This window comes from Pimephales promelas, chromosome 11 (genome assembly GCF_988280905.1).
Source record: "Pimephales promelas chromosome 11, fPimPro1.hap1.1, whole genome shotgun sequence".
NCBI classification, from domain to species: Eukaryota; Metazoa; Chordata; class Actinopteri; order Cypriniformes; family Leuciscidae; genus Pimephales; species Pimephales promelas.
The window spans coordinates 22,328,479-22,350,824 of record NC_142779.1 but is presented as its reverse complement, the minus strand read 5'-3'; the positions used below and the strand labels follow the sequence as shown (position 1 = coordinate 22,350,824).

Sequence of the window (22,346 nt, the reverse complement as noted above, 5' to 3'; positions counted from 1 at the left end):
TGGCCTCAGTACAAGTTATACTATACACCTTAACTACAAATTATGCCTTTTGTGTATGCATTTATTCAGAGAAAGAGAAATGGATTTTAAATTACACACTGTATAGTAATCCCCACAGGTAAGGTTAGTGCAAAACATTACACGTATTCAGAAACATATACTTTTTATGCTTTTGTTATTAGATCTGATATTAGATTAGACACCCCCCCCCCTTTTTTTTTCTTTAAAAAGAAAAAAAAAAACACAGTATGATCCATACTCTAATATAACTCTGTGTAATAAAAAATATATATTATCAATGTCATCAATGTTGCATTTATTTGATTAAAAAAATAGGGAAATATTGTGAAAGATTATTAGGCCTATAGTTTAAAATAACTGCTATTTTCATACATTTTAAAAATGGCAAAGCTGAAATTTAGCATCATTATTCCAGTCTTCACTGTCACATGATCCAGAAATCATTCTAATATGCTGATTTGATGCTCAAGAAACATTTCTTATTATTATCAACGTTGAAAACAGTTGTGCTGCTAAATATTATACACACATTTGTGGTACATTTCTTTCATCATTGATGAATAAAAAGTTTTAAAGTACAGCATTTTTAAGAAATCTTTTGTAGCAGTATACATATCTTTACTGACAATTTTGATAAATGTAATGCATCCTTGCTGAATTTAACAAAATATCTTACTGACCCTGAACATTTGAATGATACTGTACAGTGTACTATATGTAGTGGTACATTTTCATACTGGTCAAGTACTTTTGGCATCTCATACGAATCATCACGAGTTGTCATAAGAATAAATACAATTTTCATTTGCAATATTGCTTTAACACTACAGTGCTTTGCTGGCATTTTTATTCTGTTTATTTACAATGAAGGTTTTAATAAAGACATTATCGGGTGAACCATTCTGTTGCCAAATATTCTGTATTTATCTATAGGTCAAGGCAAGGGTTAGATGAAATAGTTACACTGCTGTATATTGTCTTTTCATTGGCTGTCTTCATTTGCATTTCAGAGTTATAACTGCCTCTGTGTACCCGGTTGGGAGGGGGAGTTCTGTCAGTGGGAGGCCGATGAATGTTTATCAAACCCCTGTAAAAACAACGGCACCTGTGTAGACCTCCTCAACACTTACAGGTGGGTTGCAAAAAGACAGCTTGATGGAGCAAACACAATCTGGATAAATAGACAGGCTAGAGATGCGTCATGTGGTCGACTAGTTGTCCAACAACCTACCTATATGTTGATTAATGAGGTTGCCAGGTTTATGTAGATTTTGTTCCTTTATTTGATTTATTTAATGGCTAAAACACATCTCTTCCCATTACTTGCCGGTGCTAACTCTTTATATATATATATATATATATATATATATATATATATATATATATACTGTATTCCATTCACTTTAACCATTTCCTACATTCTAGCCTGTACTGCTGTTCTAGCATGTTTTAAATCTTGTATAGTTATCACTTCTTATGTCATTGCCTCATTAAGATGAATTGCTTTGTTGTTTTCTTTTTTTTTTTTTTTTTTTTTTTTTTGTTAAATTGTCTGCTAAATGAATAAACGTAATGTAAATGAAAATTCATCATAGTTAGGGTGTAGGATTTTTCACGTATAGCACTTAATCCTGGGTTATCTTTACATTTGTTAATTGTTTTGTTATTGTTTATCTCTAGGTTACCAATTTTAAGTTGGAATTGGTTAGTAAGCAAGATTCATCCTCCAAATTAGGGTGCCAAAAGAGTGTAATGTGGAACGATATGGTGCTAAAATGTAATGGCCATCAGGCAACAAATCTGAGAATCACCAATCCTTTCCTGATTAAATATTCACATGCCTTCTACATTAAGGTCCAAATAAGAATGTTATTTGTCCAAACTGTTACTTGCCTCATAAATATGTAAATAAGATAAGAATTTTAACCCAGGGTTTTTGAAACTTGCCAAACCAGGATTAGTGAACACTCATTATAACATGGGTTAAAGGGATAGTTCACTTTGAAATTAATTTTTGATATGTTTTAGCATACCTCAAGGGCATCCAAGATGTAGATGTCTTTGTTTCCACAGTATTTTCAATTTTGATATTTTTAGGTCAAACCGTTGTTTGCTGTCTGTCAGTCTATAATGGAGGTCTATGGTCACCACCTCAAAGAGCATGCACAGAGAAGTCCAAATTAAACATTATTTAATAACTCGTAAATGTAAGTACACATTGATGGCCTAAGACACGAAACAAGCATTTTTTCTGAGAAAATGAACAGTATTTATATAATTTTTTCCTCTTGTAACCACAGCCATGTCCAAGTGATCTGAAGGTACGGGTGCTTCGGTCTGCGCAGGCGCCGGAATGCGCCGGAAGTGATCTCTTGCGTGGTTGCGGGAAAAAAAAAATCAACGTTGTCTTTTGATATACAGGAAATTGCAATGGAAGACGATTTCGATATATCTAAATAATATTTACAGTGAAGGGTAACACTTCTGAAATCTCTGTGTAAACAATTAGTGATGTACATGCTCGAGAGATTACTTCCGCGGCTTTTCGGCGCTTGAGCAGAGAGAAGCGCCCTCGCCCTCAGAGTACTTCGTCTTGACTGTGATTACAAGAGGTAAAATCGATATAAATACTGTTCGTTTTCTCAAACAAGCGACTCGTTTCGTGTCTTAGGACATCAATGTGTACATTTACGAGTCATTAAATCATGTTTAATTTGGACTTCTTTGTGCGTGCCCTTTGACGTGAACCCCATAAACCTCCATTATATGACTGACAGACAACAACGGTTTAACCTAAAAATATCAAAATTGAAAGTACCGTGGAAACAAAGTCACCTACAACTTGGATGCCCTTGAGGTAAGCTAAAACATATCAACAATTAATTTCAAAGTGAACTATCCCTTTAAATGGCCCTGGGTTACCAATTTCATGTGTGAAAAGCCAGTTTAAATATTTGAAAGAATTTTGAGGGCTTTTGTCCATGTGTGTCAACTTTGAGGTCATCTCCTAAATGTTGACGTTGAAATTAAATTTTAACAAAGATATGGCGATATAAATACAAGACTGCATCATATTCGTTCCGATAAGGATCAGATGAGCCTGACCGATAGTTTGATTAGTTGAGTTTAATAAATATGTAATTTTGCATCAGAAAAAAAAAATGTATATAAAAAGTATCACAGAATTTAGTCACCTATTCTCTCATCAAATAGAGACAGACTGTGCTCTCACAAATGTGAAAGATAATGAATTGCAGATGGCAGGTAAAACAAATGAATCAATCAATGGAGCACAGCAGGAGGAGGTTTCTCTCAATCGGTGACACTCTTGAGAAAAAAGCAGCTGCTTCTGTTTCACCTGATGTGCCCTCTTGCTGAGGGAAGAAAATAGACTGAAAGAAAAGAGTGATGTGTTTAAGACAGTTGTTGTTGGCAGTACAGCTATAAGATCACTGCCACCAAGTGGAATGCAGATTCCTCCGGCACTCTCTGGGAATCATATCTCTGGTAAATATAATCCCAGCTCACTGCTCTAACCTCCCAGTGTCCTACTTTCAGCTGTCTGGGATTTAATGTTTCTCAGTCCAATAGTGCAATTAACCTATAAATCCCTTTAGCTGTCCAGAAATCTCCCGACTGTGATTCAGTTGTGACTATGAATGCCAAAACTAAGTAAAAGTGTAAAGCTTTAAAGAAAACATTTGGAGATTCCTGACTCATAGTCCATGTTTTAAGCATTGTTAGTGTAGCAGACTATTCTTACTTAGCAGATATATGGATTTCATACGTGTGGCTAATTTAAAAAAGAGAGAGCCCTGTTCTGGTTTTCTGCTTTAACAGGAAATATATCAACTTGACAGAAAATTGTGCATGCCAAGCTATTTTAAAGGGCCCTTTAAGACAGGATGAACTCCAACTTTGTTTTCTTATATCATGTGTCAATATTTTGATGTATTATGTGGGCTGCCATGTTTTGATTATGATGATAATGAAGGACGATTTTAGAAATTTGCACTGTGATTTACATTTGCATTCCTGTAATATATTTACCACATATGACTCATTGCTAGTTTTATTTTTAACACCCGTAGAAATTGCATGCCTGGACTCTTTAAAATAGCCATTGCGTGTGTGTGTGTGTGTGTGTGTGTGTCCCCTGAAATTAAGTAGAAGGTTTCATTTATAAGAATTTGGTTCATGGCACACATTGTAATACTGGTCTAATAGAAACAAAAAGGGATTTCCAGAGACGTATGACATTCATTAGTAAAAACCACCACAGGGCTAAGCCAAGTCTGCCCCTTGGGAATTTGCTTTTATGCTGCAAGGTCACTGTGTGCCAGGACTGTCAGACGGTCTGGACGTGAATGAATATTTTAATAGTACAATATCATTTTGCTCAGTAATTTCACACAATGGAATTCCAAAGGATTTCAAGACTCTATTCTTGTGAAATTCTGTCATCGCTGTCTCATGTTCTTCCAAAGCTTTATAAATTTGTCTTCCATGAAACCTAAAAGGTTTTAACCTGGGGTGTTTACATGTCAATCACAGATGCCAATCATGATGTCACACCCCCCATTTAAAAAACGAACACTTGAACTAACATCATTGTGATAAAAACTAGTCAAAATGACTGAAACCATCTTTATAAAAAAAAAATGAAGTGTAATTAGATTTAGTTTGTCCCATGTCCCATTAGATTACAATGAGAGGGCGGTGTTTATAACTTATAATGCATCAGCCACCTGGGGACATCACATTGAGGACTTGCAGCAGATTTGGGTCACACAGATTCGTGAAAACGACTAAAAATGCTGTATGTCACAATGGCGATGTCACTTTGTAAAGAACCACAAAACACGCATGCCGTGACTGTTTTCACAAATTCTAGATAATGGCATTGTTTCGAAAAACTGTTAGTATTTTGCATTAAATGAACTGTCAAAACAAATTTTTTTACTTGAAAAATGGTGTTGTGTAAAGGGCCCCTTAAATTTGGGTATCTTCCTCTCAAAAATCTTGGCAGCATGGATAAGAAATGTTTGTTTATTTTTTTCTAAAAGAAAGAAAGAAATTAATAGTTTTATTCAGCAAGGATGCATGAAGTGACATTAAAAACTTTGATAGTGTTACAATATACTCAAATTAATGCTGTTCTTTTGAATTTTCTATTCCAATTATCCAGAAAGATGTGTCAACGTTTTCACAAAAACATTAACTGTATTCAGCATTTATAATGAATCATTCTATAATTTAGGGTACATAAGAAAAAAAGTGAGTAAATAACCATTTGTTCAGTGTAACTTATCTGACTGCTAGTTGCAATGCTTAATCATTAAATTCCATTTTGAGATTACAAAAAAAAATTGGTCAGTTTGTCGACTATGCTATGGACAAACTATATGATGACAAAACAGTAACAAACTGAAAGTACTACACTTTTAAGTGACTCAAATATTAAATGTTTCTTTGGTCTATTCTGCCATACATGTTTGCCATGTCATCAGCTTTGCAAACACAGGAATAAATTACATTGTAATATGTGTAATATAAAATATTTAACTGTTATTTTAAATTGTACTGATGTTTTATAATGTTACAGTTTTTAACTATAGTTTTGGTCAAATAAATGCAGCCTTTGTGGTGAGCATCAGAGACTTTTCTTTAAGAGCGTTAAAAAATCTTATCAGCTCCAAATTTTTGAACTGTAATGTAGTGTACAATTCATGTGGATTACTTTTATGAATATTTTGTTGTTTTTATTTTTATTTTATTTTATGCTTTTAGCTTGACACCATTCACGTTTGTAATATAGAAGGGAGCAACCAGGAAATCCAATTAAAAGTCATGGAAACTAAAATCTCTTTTGCCTCATAGGTGTATGTGTCCTCATGGCTGGACAGGCATAGACTGTGGAGAGGATGTGAAGGAATGTTCTTCTTCTCCCTGCCTGAACGGGGCAGATTGTGTGGAATCTGATATCCCAGGGGGGTTTTCCTGCACCTGCCCGCCCTTCTTCACCGGCCCCCTCTGCGAACAACACTACGATCCCTGCGACCTGCGGCATAACCCTTGCCTGCACAGCTCTTGCCGTGCCCAGTCAGATGGAACCGCCCTCTGTGTTTGCCAAGACGGTGAGCTATAGCAAAACAACTGCATCCTACCTACTGACTCACACACCTGCTGAGGGGTTCCTGCTCACTTTTCTGCAGCTTTTCGTTTATTTGCCTTTCATTGGATTGTGTTTTAACCATGCCTTTTCTTTCCCAAATGCTCATTTTAGTCCAGAATAAATGGGTTTCAATGGAAAACCTAGAAATATCAGGGACATTTGTGTGATCAGGGGCTCACTAACTCACAGGCTACACTGGGGAGAGGCCTACTGGCTGCACAAAAATAATATATTAATATATGGGAGATTACAGCAGTGACAACAACTGCGTTCTATAACTGAACTCACACCCATACAATTTCAGGAATCACAACTGATATTTTCAACAAAGCCCTGCTGTGTGAACAGAATAACACAGTCTCATCCCAAAAAAGTCATATAACTGACGTTTTGGGACGTATTTTGACCATACGTCAATATCAGCCTTTTTAGGGCCCCCTTTAACATAGGTAGATGGCGATCCCGGGCCGTCATACAACTGACGCTTTACCTTTAACGTCAGTTAGGTGACGGGTTAGGTTTAGGTATGGGGTAGAGTTAGGATCCCATAACCTCATCTACCGACGTTTAAGGGGGCCCTAAAAAGGCGAATATTGACGTATGGTCAAAAGACGTCCCAAAACGTCAGTTATATGACGTCTTGGGGTGAGACCGGGTTGAACAGAACAGCACTGGATTCTATAATGTCCAACATTACGAGAGAGCCGCTCTTTTCTAAACACGGATCATTAACTTACAACAGCATGGATATAATCTGCATGTCATCTAAAGATTTTAGATCCTGTCAGTCTTCCCCCAGGGCTGTTTTCTAGTTTTGTGGTCTGCGGGCAACTCAAAATGAAAGCTGCTGTTGGTTAATTTGACGGATGAACTTTGCTGCTCGACTTTTGTCGTTTCAAATATAATTTTACGGTTACAGACTTTACAGTAAGACTTTGAGTCACAATATTTCATATAACTTTAGTCACTGTCACTATGGTTACTGTTGATAGATCCCGTTGCACTTTTATACGGGCGTTCATACTTTTTTAGGGGCGGCAGTGGCTCAGTGGTTCATGTGGGTTGTCTACGAACCGAAAGGTTGGTGGTTCAATCCTCGGTTCCACCTGACCAAGTGTCGAGGTGTCCATGAGCAAGACACCTAACCCCAGCTGCTCCCGACGAGCTGGATGGCGCCTTGCATGGCTGACACCGCCGTCGGTGTGTGAATGTGTGTGTGAATGGGTGAATGTGAGGCAATATGTAAAGCGCTTTGGTGGCCATTAGGTCTATGAAGGCGCTATATAAAATGCAGTCCATTTACCATTTACCATTTATACAGACAGTATTCGAGACGTTATTGTAAGTGGTGGTGTGAACAGGATAACTCGACACTCAGATTCTCAAATCAGATCATTATCAAACCTGGCATTGGTATAAAAAAATCCAAATGTCTATCGAGAATTACTTTCAATAAAAAATGGATTTTACTGACGTTGTGAAGGACTTTTCAGCTAGAAAAACAAGAAAAGTTTCTAAAGTTATGCTTGAATGTAATCATACATAAACACTAATGAGTAGCTGACTACATTACATGCATACTTACTAATGTCCTAGTGAAATTTGTATTGGGGTAGGGGGGCCTCCTGTAATCCTGTCACCCAGGGGCCTCTAGTTATCTAAAGGCGACCCTGATTGTGACTTCTATAACTGGAAAAGCCATGTTAATAGAAAAAAAAAAAGAAAAAAGAAAAAAAACTAACTAAAAGTTACTCTTATATTATATATCTAACTACATATTTCTCTTATTCAAGGAGGTTTATAGAATACATGTGGAAAGCTGTTTGTATGTTTCTTAAAAATTAACAGATCCATCAGAATGGCGGTTAATACAGAAAGATGCCTTTTGCTGTCAGAAATTAAGACCTTCTATCTGCAGGATCTAAATGGGGCAATGCTAACCAACAAAACCTCGACTCCTTGGTTGCATTGGAGATATTTTGTAAACTAATAAGTATGAACATTTAATTCTACTATTAATTCCAAAGTACCTTACATAGAATTCGACATTTAATTCATGGAAAATGATTTTTACAAGCCCTTATCTATTTTCCATGGGTAGGTCATGGAAATTTGTATAAGGTCATAGAAAACCCTGCAAAAATACATTACTGCCTTAATCGTATACTGATGAGCGTAGTAGCCTTCCAGGCAGTTGACTTGGGTTTGATTTCTTTTTTGGGTCAAGCTGCTTTTGAGTTAATCTTCTTTGGACCTGTACAGTGACTTTAAAAAGCTTTACTTGAGAATTTACACAACTTGGAAATATGTTTTTAATGGTAGTCTCCTATTCTCAACAAGGCTACATTTATTTGATCAAAATAGAGAAAAAACAGTAATATTGTGAAATATTATTACAGTTGAAATTTTGTTTTTATTATTTTAATATTTAATAATTTATTCCTGTGATGGCAAAGATACACATTCAGCAGCCATTTACCACCAAACCAATGTACTTGTGGCAATAGTAGCACAACTGTTTTAGGTTTCTTTGAGTAGAAAGTTCAAAACTTGACATTATCTAATATGCACTTTTTTTCAATTGTAGTCTTTTAAAAAGACATCTGAAATAATAAGCTAGTGCAATGTAGTCTTGTCAAAAATACAGATTTTTCAATACATATCAATACTTACTTGTATGAAAAGTTTCCAATACTCTCATCTCTCCGACAGCAAGACACAAACCCATCTCCCCGCACATTTGCTCTGGATATATATTGTTGGTGTTGCAGGGCTTGTCTTTTGGTGTGTATTTTTGCACAATTTCATTATTCCCACATATTTTGTTCTCACACACAAAGAGTGCACATCCAAAGCTGCCTCTCAGTACTATTTGGAGTTCTTTAACACAATGTAAAACATGTTTAAGTGAAGATAAACAGTTAAGAAAGAAAACACATGTGAAACAGTATAATTGAACCGTGCGTCATGTCTTAAAAGTGACACCAAATTTTTAGATAATATTAAAAATATGGTAACACTTTATAATAACTACACGCTAATAATCATTAGTTAAGCATGAGTAAACCATTAATTCATCATTCATAAAGCATTAATAGACATTAATAAGCAGTTCATTAATACAGCTATAAATGCTTTCTTCTTGATTTAAAAGCATATCTTTAATTTGTTTAATAATTGTATTTTCATCCTTTATTAATGATCAATTTATCATTTCTAATGAAGAATTGCATTTTTTATGAACCAGGTATTTAAGAGTTTTCAGTGGTTCATACGATTACTTCGAGCGAGTAAGTAAATGATTAAACGTACAGTATGAGATTTTTGGCCACCAGGGGTCACTCGTTTAAAATAATAACAAAAGACGTACTTTGATGACGTCGGGAAAGAGTGTGGGCTCACGGGAGTTGTCGCTGTCAATGACAACCAGCTCAGCTCATGACATGACATCATCGTTTCACAAAATATACGGATATACGGCATCTCTCTGTAGATTTAGCTTGTCAAGAAGCTTTAAATGCAACCCCAATGTTTACCTGTGTCACGCTTCTCCTGTCCCAAACCCTTCTCGGGTCATATTTTTCAGGTACATTTGAGATTTAGCTAAGGAGCTGGCTGTAGCAGCAGAACGTGCAGGCAAAGCGTAATCGTGGTCCATAACTATTATACAGACGAATATAAATATTAATATTACGCTACTTTATTGAATGACCTATTTTAGAACATTTTTCATTTATAGAGCACACCGGATTATAAAGCACATAAGATACTGCAGTCAAACGTTTGACTGGGTTTGCGTTATTCATCCACTATGTGCTAAGGCTAATAGTGAGTGCGCGGCGCCGGAGGTGAGGCGTTTATTTAGTAAGTATGAGCGTGCTGAAGCGGGCACGTACATTCGCAGCCTGACTCATAAGAGTATTCAATGTGCGCGGCTCGCTAACAGCAACAGTTGGCTGTTTTGAATGAGACGACGCGGTTACTGTGAACGGGGAGCGCTTTATGCGCGAGCAGCACCGGGGACAGTGTGTCTGTTAAGAGTGAGCGCTCGTGAGCGGGCACAATACGTACTACTTTTTTTCTTCGTCATTTTCTTTGCTTTATTGGCGGTAGTCCAGTGTTCCCCTTTGTGTTTGGTGGTTTCGCCGGGTTCCGCAAGGAAGTTAGAGAAAATAGAGGAGTCAAAGGTTAAATGACGCCATAGACGGGCGACGAAACGGAAATAAAGAAACGTCCCGTGTCTTCGAATTAAACTATAAATTTCTCCGTATTTGAAATTTGGTGGAAACTGTCGGGATAATGTAAGTACATATATAACAGAAATATATAACATAGATACAGTTATTTTTGCTATTTTTAATGCAGAAAAAATACATATTGTGGCTTTAATAAACTATTTAAATGTACATTCATACATCTTATTATTCAGACATATAGTGATGGTTACTTAATGTGTTAATAAATGCTTTATTAACATTTATTAATGCTGTAATTAAAGATTAATTTGGGTAGTTATAAAGCATTTATTAGTGGTCAGTTAACTATGTTCGTGAGCTCATCTAAAGTGAGGACTAGTCATGCCTTGTAAAGCATTTTTAAAGGCTGTTAAATATTTCTATGTTCTGTATCACTGCGTTGTGTTTGTTAAATTTTACTGTTTAGAAGATTGATGAGCCTTTAAATCACCTTTATAAATGCTTTACAAAGCATGAATAGTCCTCACTTTAGATTAGCTCACAAAAATAGTTAACTAACCACTACTAAATGCTTTATAACTACCTGTATTTACTACATTTACTTACACTGTCTAAGTGATCTTATGAATGACTGACAACTCTTAAACAACTGGTTTGTAAATAATGCTATACTTCATTTAGAAATTATTAATTGATCATTAACAAAGTATGAAAATACACTCATTAAACGCATTATAGATATGCTTATTAATCAAGAAAAAAACATGTATAGCTGTATTTATAAACTGCATATTAATGTCTATTAATGTTTTATAAATGATGAATTAACTGTTTACTCATGCTTAACTAATGATTAATAGTGTGCAGGTATTATAAAGTGTTACCAAAAATATATATTGGCCAATGAAAATGCTGAATGGCTTGTAACTTTGAAAAATCACTAGCCACAATGGCTGGTGAGAAAATGATATAATGTCAAGCCCTGGATGGACGCACACAACTCTTTATTAAGCGCTAAAATACAACTTCATCTGTTAAAACACGTTACCCCCCTTGATTTAGGTTGTAGGCCGGCCTATTAGCCCGAAGTCAGATCAGTCCACGTCCGATGAGGATGAGAACGCTTTACCAGGCGCACACTTAATCGACTGCGATCGAAGCAGTCCACATTCAGTGAGGAGGTTGAGACACTTTGGTAGGCGCAGCACTTGAGTTGTCACATCGGTCAGGAGCTCCCCTATCCTGGATCATATTCAAAACCCTAACTACCTAGCACAATCACCCCCCACTAGCTGCCTATCTTCACCGCCGGAGACACTAATTATCCCGAGCGGCCGTCTAGCGTTTCCCACAAGTGTGAGCTCCCCCGGACCTCCTCTCGCAATACTCCAAAACCATCCCTTAAATAGACCTCGACTCCTCCCATATCAGCTGTACACATTCATTTAATTTGACGCTTCCATTCATTCTGATTAAGGGGCATGCGTATTAATCCCACTCGTTTCCTTAATCATTACACTACCCCCCTCCCAGGCAAAAAGGACTCGTCCTCGAGTCAAGCAGATAAATCATAATCCATCAACCGGGCCGGTATCTTCCTAGCCCGCGACCCCCGTCCTTCCGTAAATCCATTCTTTGTCCCAGACCGCGACTCACGGACTACAGATTTACGCGGTACAGCCACCTCCACTGCGGGGGCAGGCAGCAAAGTGGAAACAGAAGGCATCACAGCCTTCAACACACGACCAGAATGCAATACAGGGTCAGCCAGCAACGCAGAGTCAGGATGCAGCGCAGGGTCCGCCAGAAGCGCAGAGTCAGGATGCAGCACAGGATCAGCCAGAAGCGCAGAGTCAGGATGCAGCACAGGATCAGCCAGAAGCGCAGAGTCAGGATGCAGCGCACTCCTTTCCCCAGCCACAGCCGCCATTCGATCCCCCCCGACACTCTGCAATCCCGGCCTTCCTGAAAATAAATTACAAACATATGGCTTAAGACGATTAAAATGCACGACTCGCTCCGGCCTTTCTTCTTCTTTCGGGACTATTCGATACAAAACATCCGTAACCCGCTCAATGACAACAAACGGCCCCACAAAATGCCTTTGTAACTTTGGACACAGCCCCCGCTTACGCACCCTACTTTCCACCCACACCAATTCCCCTTCCGTATAAAACTGACGGGAAACTTTTAGATCAAAATATTGTTTCTGCCTTCCCGATGCTTTCAGCTGATGTGCTTTCACAGCCTCCACCACCGTAGACAAACTTTCCGCTACTTTCTCCACATACTCATTTGCCGAATCAAAACATTCCGTCTCCCCTACTCCCAAAACAACATCCACAGGCAAAACAATCTCTCGTCCAAACAAAACTCTGTATGGTGAAAATCCTGTGGTAGCATGTGTACTACTCCTATATGCCATCATAACATATGGCAGGAGGGTGTCCCAATTCTGCTGATTACTATCCACAAACAAAGACAGCATTGAAAGTAAAGTGCGGTTAAACCTTTCCACCATCCCATTCGACTGTGGATGATAAGATGTAGTTCTTGTTTTATGCATCTGTAACAAAGCACACAACTCCGTAAATAACTTTGATTCAAAGTTTCGACCTTGATCAGAGTGAATGCTACGTGGGACCCCAAATCTGCACACCCACTCACGTACCAAAACTTTAGCAACGGACTCTGCTTCTTGGTTTGGAAGTGCAACCGCTTCTGTCCACTTTGAGAAATAATCCCCAATTACCAGAATATACTTATTCTTCTCTCCAGTTACGGGCAAAGGGCCCAAGATATCCAACGCTACACGCTCGAAAGGCCGAGAGACAAAAGACGGCTGCAACGGGGCACGAACGTTCCCTGAGGATTTACGAGATGCGCATTCCGTACATTCCCTACACCACTTCTTTACGTCCTCAAACCACCCGGGCCAATAAAACCGATCCTTCACTTTTGCCTGCAATTTCTGCACTCCTAGATGACCCCCCGTAATAGAATTATGCAACATTCCCAAAACCTCTGGAACCATCACCTTCGGAAGGACCACCTGAATTTTTTATGCAGCATCTGTATTAAGGGGTGGTTTACGCACTAACCGCCCTTGCTCAAAGTCCAACTGATCCCACACGGGCAGAAACCCTCTCATTTCCACTTTTGTCTGTGCTTCCACGCGCCCCTCCTCCCCCCGCAACCACAGCTGTTCTACAATCTGTAAAGTCGCATCTTTCTTCTGCGCCCCCACCAGCTCATCCTCAATCTCCCCCGAAGAAAGCATTTCTCTTACCGCACAAACCGAAACGCCCCCCTCCAGACGTGAATCTGAAACGTTTTCACACTTAGCGCCAAATGATGGCACGCGTGACAGCGCATCCGCGTTAACATGTTTATTTCCCGGGCGGTGAACGATTTTATATTGAAAATTGGACAACTGTTCAATCCATCTGGCCAGCTGCCCTTCCAACCCCTGAAAATTATGGAGCCACCTTAAGGAGCTATGGTCAGTGCGTAATATAAATTCTTTCCCAAGCAAATAATGCTTGAAATATTTAGTAAATACCACTAAACTAAGCAACTCCTTTTTCGTGGTCGCATAACGGCGTTCCTGTTTCGTTAACGCTCGACTCGCGTATGCCACGACCCGCTCCAAGCCATCCATCTCTTGTGACAGCACTGCACCAATGCCCATGTCACTCGCGTCAGTATCTAAAATAAATGTCTTGTGCGGGTCGGGATACGCAAGAACTGGCGTTGTCACCAATGCGGTTTTAAGCTGTGAAAACGCCCGCTGGCACTCATCCCCCCATTTAAATTTCCGACCTTTCTCAGTTAGGCGATGTAATGGTCGCGCAATTTCAGCGAACCCCTCAATAAATCGCCGATAATAAGATGCCAACCCCACGAAACTCCGAACTTCAGTTTGATTCTTAGGTACCGGCCATTGTCTCACCACATCTATTTTAGCTGGGTCCGCTCGTATTCCCTCAGCCGATATAACGTGCCCTAAATAACGGACTTGAGAAGCAAACAAAGAACATTTAGATGGTTTAACCTTCAGGTTCGCGTGACGTAATTTACCGAGGACCTCATCCAGCCGTTGTAGATGTTCCCCAAATGTTCTCCCAAAAACAATAATATCATCCAAATAGACAAGGCAAGTGGTCCACTGTAAATCCGCCAACACCAAATCCATAAGGCGCTGAAATGTACTTGGCGCGTTACACAGCCCGAAACTTAAAACATTGAACTCGAATAGCCCCTGCCGTGTTATAAAAGCGGTCTTATGTTTGTCTTTAGGGTCCACCTCGACCTGCCAGTATCCACTGGCCAGATCGAGGGTGGAAAACCACTGGGCATGAGCAAGGCTATCCAACGCATCATCAATACGCGGTAAGGGATACGCATCTGTAGACTTGGAATTAAAGCCTCTTGTGTTTCCCCGTTATTATTCAATTTACGGGACCGGACACCAGTTATCTTGCCAAGAAAGTTTTATTATAATATATATATATGTCAGGAGAGAAACTTCAAGATGTTGTGTTCATGCCTGGTCTATGCGTTTCTCCATGTTCCTCTACCCTCTCACCCGGTCATGCCTACATGTTTCTCTAAGGGCGATACAATGTGACATTGAGTTTTATACATCACACAGTCTTACAGCTTCCTTGTAAGGTAACAAACATGTTGCTCTGAGCCTCTCAACTTAGAACGTAAATGTCATACGTGCGCTACTTTCCTTGTTGTGTACATCTGTGGTACACTTGCATCAGTGGAAACATTTATGCTGAGTGAACATGTTACATGGCACACATACCTCTCTGAGCAATATATAGCTTTCCCCTGACATATGTTCATCTCATGCTTTTAACTCATGCTTTTTGAAACTCCAAAAGGATAATACAGTGATCATGAAAACTAATAAAAAATAATAATACAGATACATAATATTTAATAATGAAATAATATTAAAAGATTAAATTTTAGTCTTCATCTCCCTCCACTGGAACTATGGCGCCATAAGTTCCACACCATCATCCCCAGGTGGCCAACCTATAGAAGTGATAGTGAGGAGAAGAAATAGCAGACCAAGAAAATAGACAGAACGAACAGAAGAATAGAAAAGGAAAAACAAAACAAAGAACAAAAAGAACAAAAAGAACAAAAACCCCAACCCGTGTTATGTCCCCGTATACTGTGTGTGTTTTAATAGCTATGTATATGTATTTAAAATGACCCCAATCATCTAAGAAAAGAAAAAAACTAATAATTCTTCTGCTCGTGCCTGGACTCATTAATTAATTAACTCGTAACTAATTAAATCCCCCAGTTCCGAGCCAAAATAAGAAATTAAAATAAACGTTGATGTAAAAGGGTCCTATCCCTTGGGTTGAGAATCAGTAAGCGGGTGTTCATTGTTTGTGAGGTAATGTTTTGTAAGGAATACATAATAACTTGCAACCATCTTTAATAAATGTCAATGGAATTGATTCCTGAAATGGAAGCAGAAAAATAGTTAGCATCACTTATTTGTTCCCAATCTTTAAAACTAATCGATGAACATTGCTCAGTCTCAACAGTTTGTTTATTCACTAAGCAAGGTTTAACTTGTGACCAATGATACCATCTATCTGTTCCTACACCCTTCCCTTTGAGACAAACACTTGTATGTTAAGAGTATCTCATAAGGTCCTTCCCATCTAGGCTCTAAACCCTTCCTAGCAATTTGTTTGATCATAACAAAACTGCCTATCTCGGGAATGTGTGGAATGTCAGTAGTGGTGTGTTTTTCATCCCATTGCTGTTGAGCTTCTCGCGCTTTCTTATTATTGTCCATGATTACAAGTATATATTGATACCCTCCACTGGGTAACAAAGGTCCTGTGAAATCGATTTGGAGATGTGTCCACGGACCTGTTGGTCTGGGTGCATGTGACATTCGCACCTTTACAGATTTTCCCACATTTGCTTTGAGGCATATCAAACATCTCCTACAATAATCATCAATGTCTCTCATCATTCTTGGCCACCACCAAGTTTCACTAATTTGAGCTTTCATTGCTTTTGCTCCAGCATGTACTTTTCCATGATACAGCTGCATTAGTTCTCTTCTTGTTCCGATAGGCATCACTACTTGTCCTGTTGGAATTCTCCAGATTCCTTGATCATCCTCTTTCGCTCCCGCTTTTATCCATTGTTCTTTCTCTTCATCTGTCTCCAATTGATATGACAGAAGATGGAGCTCAGGATTATCCTTGGTATTTTCCTTTACCAGGGTAACAGGAGTAGGATGAAGTAGAGCTGCTTCTCTAGCTGCTGCATCTGCTGCCGTGTTTCCTTGAGTTTCTTTGGACTTGTCAGATTGATGAGATTTCACTTTGATCACGGCTGCTTCTCTAGGTAAGTGACATGCTGTAATCAAGCGACGAATTATGGAAGCATGTTGTATTTCGCTCCCATTGCTGGTGATGAGTCCACGTCTCTTCCACAGGGCAAGGTAGTCATGGACCACACCAAAAGCATATCGACTATCTGTATAGATGTTGACTCGTTCTCCTTCAGATAATTCAAGAGCTTCTGTAAGTGCTATGAGCTCGGCTACTTGTGCTGAAAGCTTGCCAGGAAGAGCTCCTTTCTTCACAACAGTTCCATCAGCTTGCACTACAGCCCATCCAGTGTGTCGTTTTCCATCAACATAGTAACTGGATCCATCAACCCATAACTCCTTGTCTGGATTTTCAAGAGGGATTGGATTAACAGGACCAAGACTATCTTCTTCTACTTGTTTTACACACTCATGTGGTATTCCCTCATGTGGTTCCAGCATCATTGTTGCAGGGTTAAGAGACGTGTCTCTGATGATTTCCACTCTCAAATCCTTGTTCAACAAAGTAGCTTCCCATTTTGCTCTTCTTGCGTCGGTTATGGTTTTGATGTTTGTGTTGTTCAACAATGTCACTATACTGTGTGGAGTGTGCAATATGATAGTTTGTGCTCCTATCAGATTCTCAACAGCATCCACTGCCCATGTGGCACCATCGAGAGCTTGTATACATCGTGGTTGCCCAATCATAGTGACAGGAATCTTTGTGGAAAAGTATCCAACTGGTCTGTATCGATCACCTGGTTTTTGACACAGTACTGCTGAATACGTCTCATCTCCTACACTGGTCCACAAATGAAACGGCAATCGTCCATCGGGAAGTCCCAAAGCTGGAGCTGAAGTCAGTTTTTCTTTCATAGAAGTAAACGCTTCTTCAGCTTCTGGTGTCCAGTTAATCTGTTCCACTCCCGGCTTTCCTCCCTTGTACAGGTCAATGAGAGGGCTGGTGATGCTAGCAAAATCGGGTATATACTGACGACAATAGTTGAAAAGTCCCATCACCTTTCGCATTCCTGTAACTGTTAGAGGTTTTGGAAGATGTCGTAATGCTTCTACACGCTCTGTTGTCATTCTCCTTCCCTCCATAGATATTTCTTGGCCCAAATAGATAACTTTGGATTTGGCCAGCTGTGCTTTGTCGGGGTTAACTTTAAATCCCCCTTTCCTAAGGGCTTGTAGGACAACATTCAGAGCAAATATATGGCTTCTTTCATCTGGGCTTGCAATCAACAAGTCATCAACATATTGGAGGCAGACACTTCCTGATTTCTCAATTTCAGCTTTTTGCTCCGTTAAGAACTGGTTCAAAGCTCTATGAAATACAACAGGAGAAATATTAAGACCTTGTGGGAGTCTGTTCCAAATATATTGTTTTGCGCCTACTGTAAAGGCTAATTTCTCTTGAGATCTTTTGTCTATAGGTATAGACCAGAAAGCAGACAGTACATCCAGTACCGTAAAAATTTTAGCATTTCCTGGAATATCATTCAGAATAGTGGCAGGATTGGCTACAATAGGATGCGGTTTTGGTGTTACACTGTTAAGTCTTGTATAATCAATGGTTAATCGCCATGAGTTATCTGATTTCTTGACAGGCCAGACAGGACTATTAGTGGTAGATGACGTTTGTCTGATGATACCTTCAGCTTCCAAGTCAGCCACTATCTCCTCTACGGCTTGTCTTGCTTCAGGTCTGATAGGGTATTGTTTATGAGGGGCATGTGTCGGTCCCTCAATAACAATGGGGTCAATGTTGGCTTTACCACAATCCAGTTTGTGTTTAGCCCAAACATCTGGATATAAACTGCATAGAAGACCCCACACACCATCTTTTGTCCAGTTCCTGATAATTGGTTTTGCTGTACCAACAGACCTTAGATTACATGTGCGATCTTCGTGTGGTATTATCCCAGCAGTTGTGGCGATATGACGACTGTCAGTGAATATGATCATGTTTAACAATGGAAGAATGTCCATGCCAATTAGGCTTCCTTGTGAATTCGGCCCCACCCAAAAAGATGTCCATAAGACTTCATCTTCATGTATTTGCAGTGGAACTTGAATACTTTTGCGAAATTTTGTGATACCACCTCCAACACCTTCAACTTCCATAGTTTCCTCTGTTGTAGGTAGGTTCAAATCTGTTATTGAAATTGAGGCGCCTGTGTCAACCAAAACATCACATGGGTGGCCCCCTATTAATGCATTAACGAAAAGGCGATTGTCTTTTTTCTTACTAATACAGGGGGCCGCTAATTCCTATTGCGGACGCATAATTCCCTCAATGAGCTGACGGACTTGTGCTTCAGTCAACGTCTTCTCTTGAGAATTTTCATTATGGTCTTTGGTACTGACCTGTTTAAATGATGGACCTTGACCTTCTGCTCCACCTCCTTTAGCCCAGCAATCTCTTCTAACGTGTCCACGTTTTCCACAATTGCTGCAGAAAACCATCTTATTCTTTGTGTCTTTGTTGTATTGAGCTGTCGCCACTCCTCTTCGGTATGGCTTGTTTCCTTCTTCTTTGTTTGACCTCATAGCCATCTCCAAACGGCCAGCCCATTGCATGATTTGGTCAAATGTCTCACCTGGGTTGACTCCAAGTGATAAGGCTTGTTGGTATTTTGGGCCAAGTCCATCCACAAGTGTGTCAATGAACTGTACATCATCTCTGTCAGGTTGTTTCTTAGCACAGAGAGCCCATCTCTCATAAGCATTCCACTTACGTAGAGCATACTCATCTGGAGATTCATCATCCTTTTGCTTAATCAGTGTCACTAATGTGAAGGGAATTTTACCACTGCCCAAAATTTCCTGGATTTCTCTTCGGAATACATCTAAGGCTTGCCAAAGACCCAGGGGTCGTCCCTGGTCATCAACCCACAAATCTATCCATTGGGCAGTTGTTATTGAGGCTGGCAAGCGTTCCCATCTGTCTCTTGGGATTTTAGCTTTCACAATGGTGTGAATGTCTCGTAGTGTCATTTGATGTGCTTCGACAAGAGAGTCTAATTCTCGCCAAAACTCTGTGTTTGGATCTTGTCTCTTCAGAGGAGGCAAGGCTGTGAGAATGGCTTGTCGTTCACCTGGAGTGAATGGTCTCTCTTCTGTCATTAATTCAGATCCTTCCTTTTTAATTACTGGTGAAGAAAGTTCAGGACCGATCTTGTCAATTGTGATCATGTCGTCATCTCTTGTCTCATCACCCCAGTCGGATCCATAATTACAAGCTGGTGTACAGCGCAGCATGTCTCTGTTGGGATGAACTGTTTTAGATCTTGTTATTATTGGAGCTGCTTGTGCAGATGCAATATACATTTTGTCAACTGGACCATTTGATCTCAAAGCTTGAGGCTGCGTCAGAGGTTTAGATGAACTTGTATATTGTTCAGGCAAAGGTGGATAAATTGGTTTGTAAGGTGGAGGCGTTATTGTTGTCGCGGATTTCAGTGGTGCTTGTGAATATTTCCTTTCAGCTTCAGTTATTATATTTGTCCAATCTGGATCAAATAAATTATCATTGGTTGTGTTTTCTTTATCTGAACATGTGATGGACATGATTTTGTTTAATTTGTGGTATGCTTCAAGCTGAGGCTTCATAACTTCAAAAAGTGGGGCTGGACATCCATCAATGCCACAGAAGATTCCACCTTGTTTCACAATCCAATGAGCTGCCAGTATTGGAAATGCTTTTGACTTGATGGAGTCTTTTTGCGAATCAAACCAGCTTAGCTGCACATCCAAAGATGCATTAACATCCAGTCCTTTTTTCAAAAGCTTAGCTTGCTTTTTCTGTTTTCTTTTTAAATACCAATCAGCTATTGTTCGGCTGTTAAGACCACTTTCTGCCATTGCAAATTATGTGTCACTCTGTGACTGTGCACTCAAACAGCAGGGATATTTTGGGAGTGAGTGTGTGTGTGTGTGGATGTATATCTACTGTGCGTGAATTCCAAGGGGGGGGGTCCCTCTGCTTCTCCCTCTCTCTCTGCTTCTCTCCTTCTCTCCCTTTCGCCTTCTCTTATAACTCAAAGAACAAAGAAGGGGAAAGGAAAACAAAAAAACAAAACAAAGTTAACTCTAATAATTTGTTTTCTTTGTGTATTTGTTTGCTCTATTTTTTATTTTAAAATTTTATTTAGTTTATTTGAAGTTGCTCTCAGATCAAACTCTTCCTCTCAATACTGAACAGCTTATTGTCAAAATCGAAAAAACACACAATTCTAGCTCCTATTTCCATTGATACCCATCTTCTAAGGGCTCAATCAGCGTGTTTAAAATTTTAGGGCGCCTGTATTTCTAAATACGGAATCCTGTGCGTCCTATAGCACAGACCCGCCACTTTAAACCGCTATAAATCACCGCTTTGACACACTATCCTCGTTTTCTAAAACGATTCTTCGGTGTGTTGGAAATATTTTAGAGATTAATCTGCCATCAGTTTTTACAGTCTCGCCATATTCCAACCACCTTCCAGTCATGCCAAGCAAATTGCTAAATCGCTTTACTGCTATTCCAAATATTTGACTAAATGGTCTTTTTTCTAAAAAAGATCCACTTTTCCTAAAGTCTTTTCAAAAATGAAAAAGACTTCCCCAGCATCATTCAATATTTCAGAGGTTTACTGAACAGAGCAACTCAAATAAGCCACATCAAATTCAAACTATTTAAATTATTTCCTTTTTTCTGACATATATATTCATTGGCAAAACAACTGGTACTTTAAACAACACAGTTCTTTTAAGCAGTTTCAGTCAATGTCCAATCATCAGGCAGACTTCAAATTATTTTTTAGAATAGGAAAAAGTCTTACCTTGAATGATTGAGACAAATGCCTGAATGCTATCCTGTTCCTCGTGACGCCAAATGTAGACTTGGAATTAAAGCCTCTTGTGTTTCCCCGTTATTATTCAATTTACGGGACCGGACACCAGTTATCTTGCCAAGAAAGTTTTATTATAATATATATATATGTCAGGAGAGAAACTTCAAGATGTTGTGTTCATGCCTGGTCTATGCGTTTCTCCATGTTCCTCTACCCTCTCACCCGGTCATGCCTACATGTTTCTCTAAGGGCGATACAATGTGACATTGAGTTTTATACATCACACAGTCTTACAGCTTCCTTGTAAGGTAACAAACATGTTGCTCTGAGCCTCTCAACTTAGAACGTAAATGTCATACGTGCGCTACTTTCCTTGTTGTGTACATCTGTGGTACACTTGCATCAGTGGAAACATTTATGCTGAGTGAACATGTTACATGGCACACATACCTCTCTGAGCAATATATAGCTTTCCCCTGACATATGTTCATCTCATGCTTTTAACTCATGCTTTTTGAAACTCCAAAAGGATAATACAGTGATCATGAAAACTAATAAAAAATAATAATACAGATACATAATATTTAATAATGAAATAATATTAAAAGATTAAATTTTAGTCTTCACATCTTTCCGCGTTACATCATTCAACCGCCTATAATCAACGCAAAATCGAAGGGTCCCGTCTTTCTTCCGTACCGGGACCACAGGCGCGCCCCACGGACTACACGATGGCTGTACAATTCC

The 22,346-nt window shown here is 39.2% G+C and overlaps 1 protein-coding gene across 1 annotated transcript in view; it reads left to right on the top strand.

Annotated features, from left to right (window-relative positions):
• The window catches only part of eys (EGF-like photoreceptor maintenance factor), a 302,080-nt gene that overhangs the window by 122,494 nt on the left and 157,240 nt on the right, over positions 1-22,346 (top strand). The window contains exons 19-20 of the mRNA XM_039651858.2: positions 1,032-1,153; positions 5,902-6,158. Of these exons, the coding sequence (XP_039507792.2) occupies positions 1,032-1,153; positions 5,902-6,158 (379 nt within the window). The remainder of the gene's footprint in view (positions 1-1,031; positions 1,154-5,901; positions 6,159-22,346) is intronic.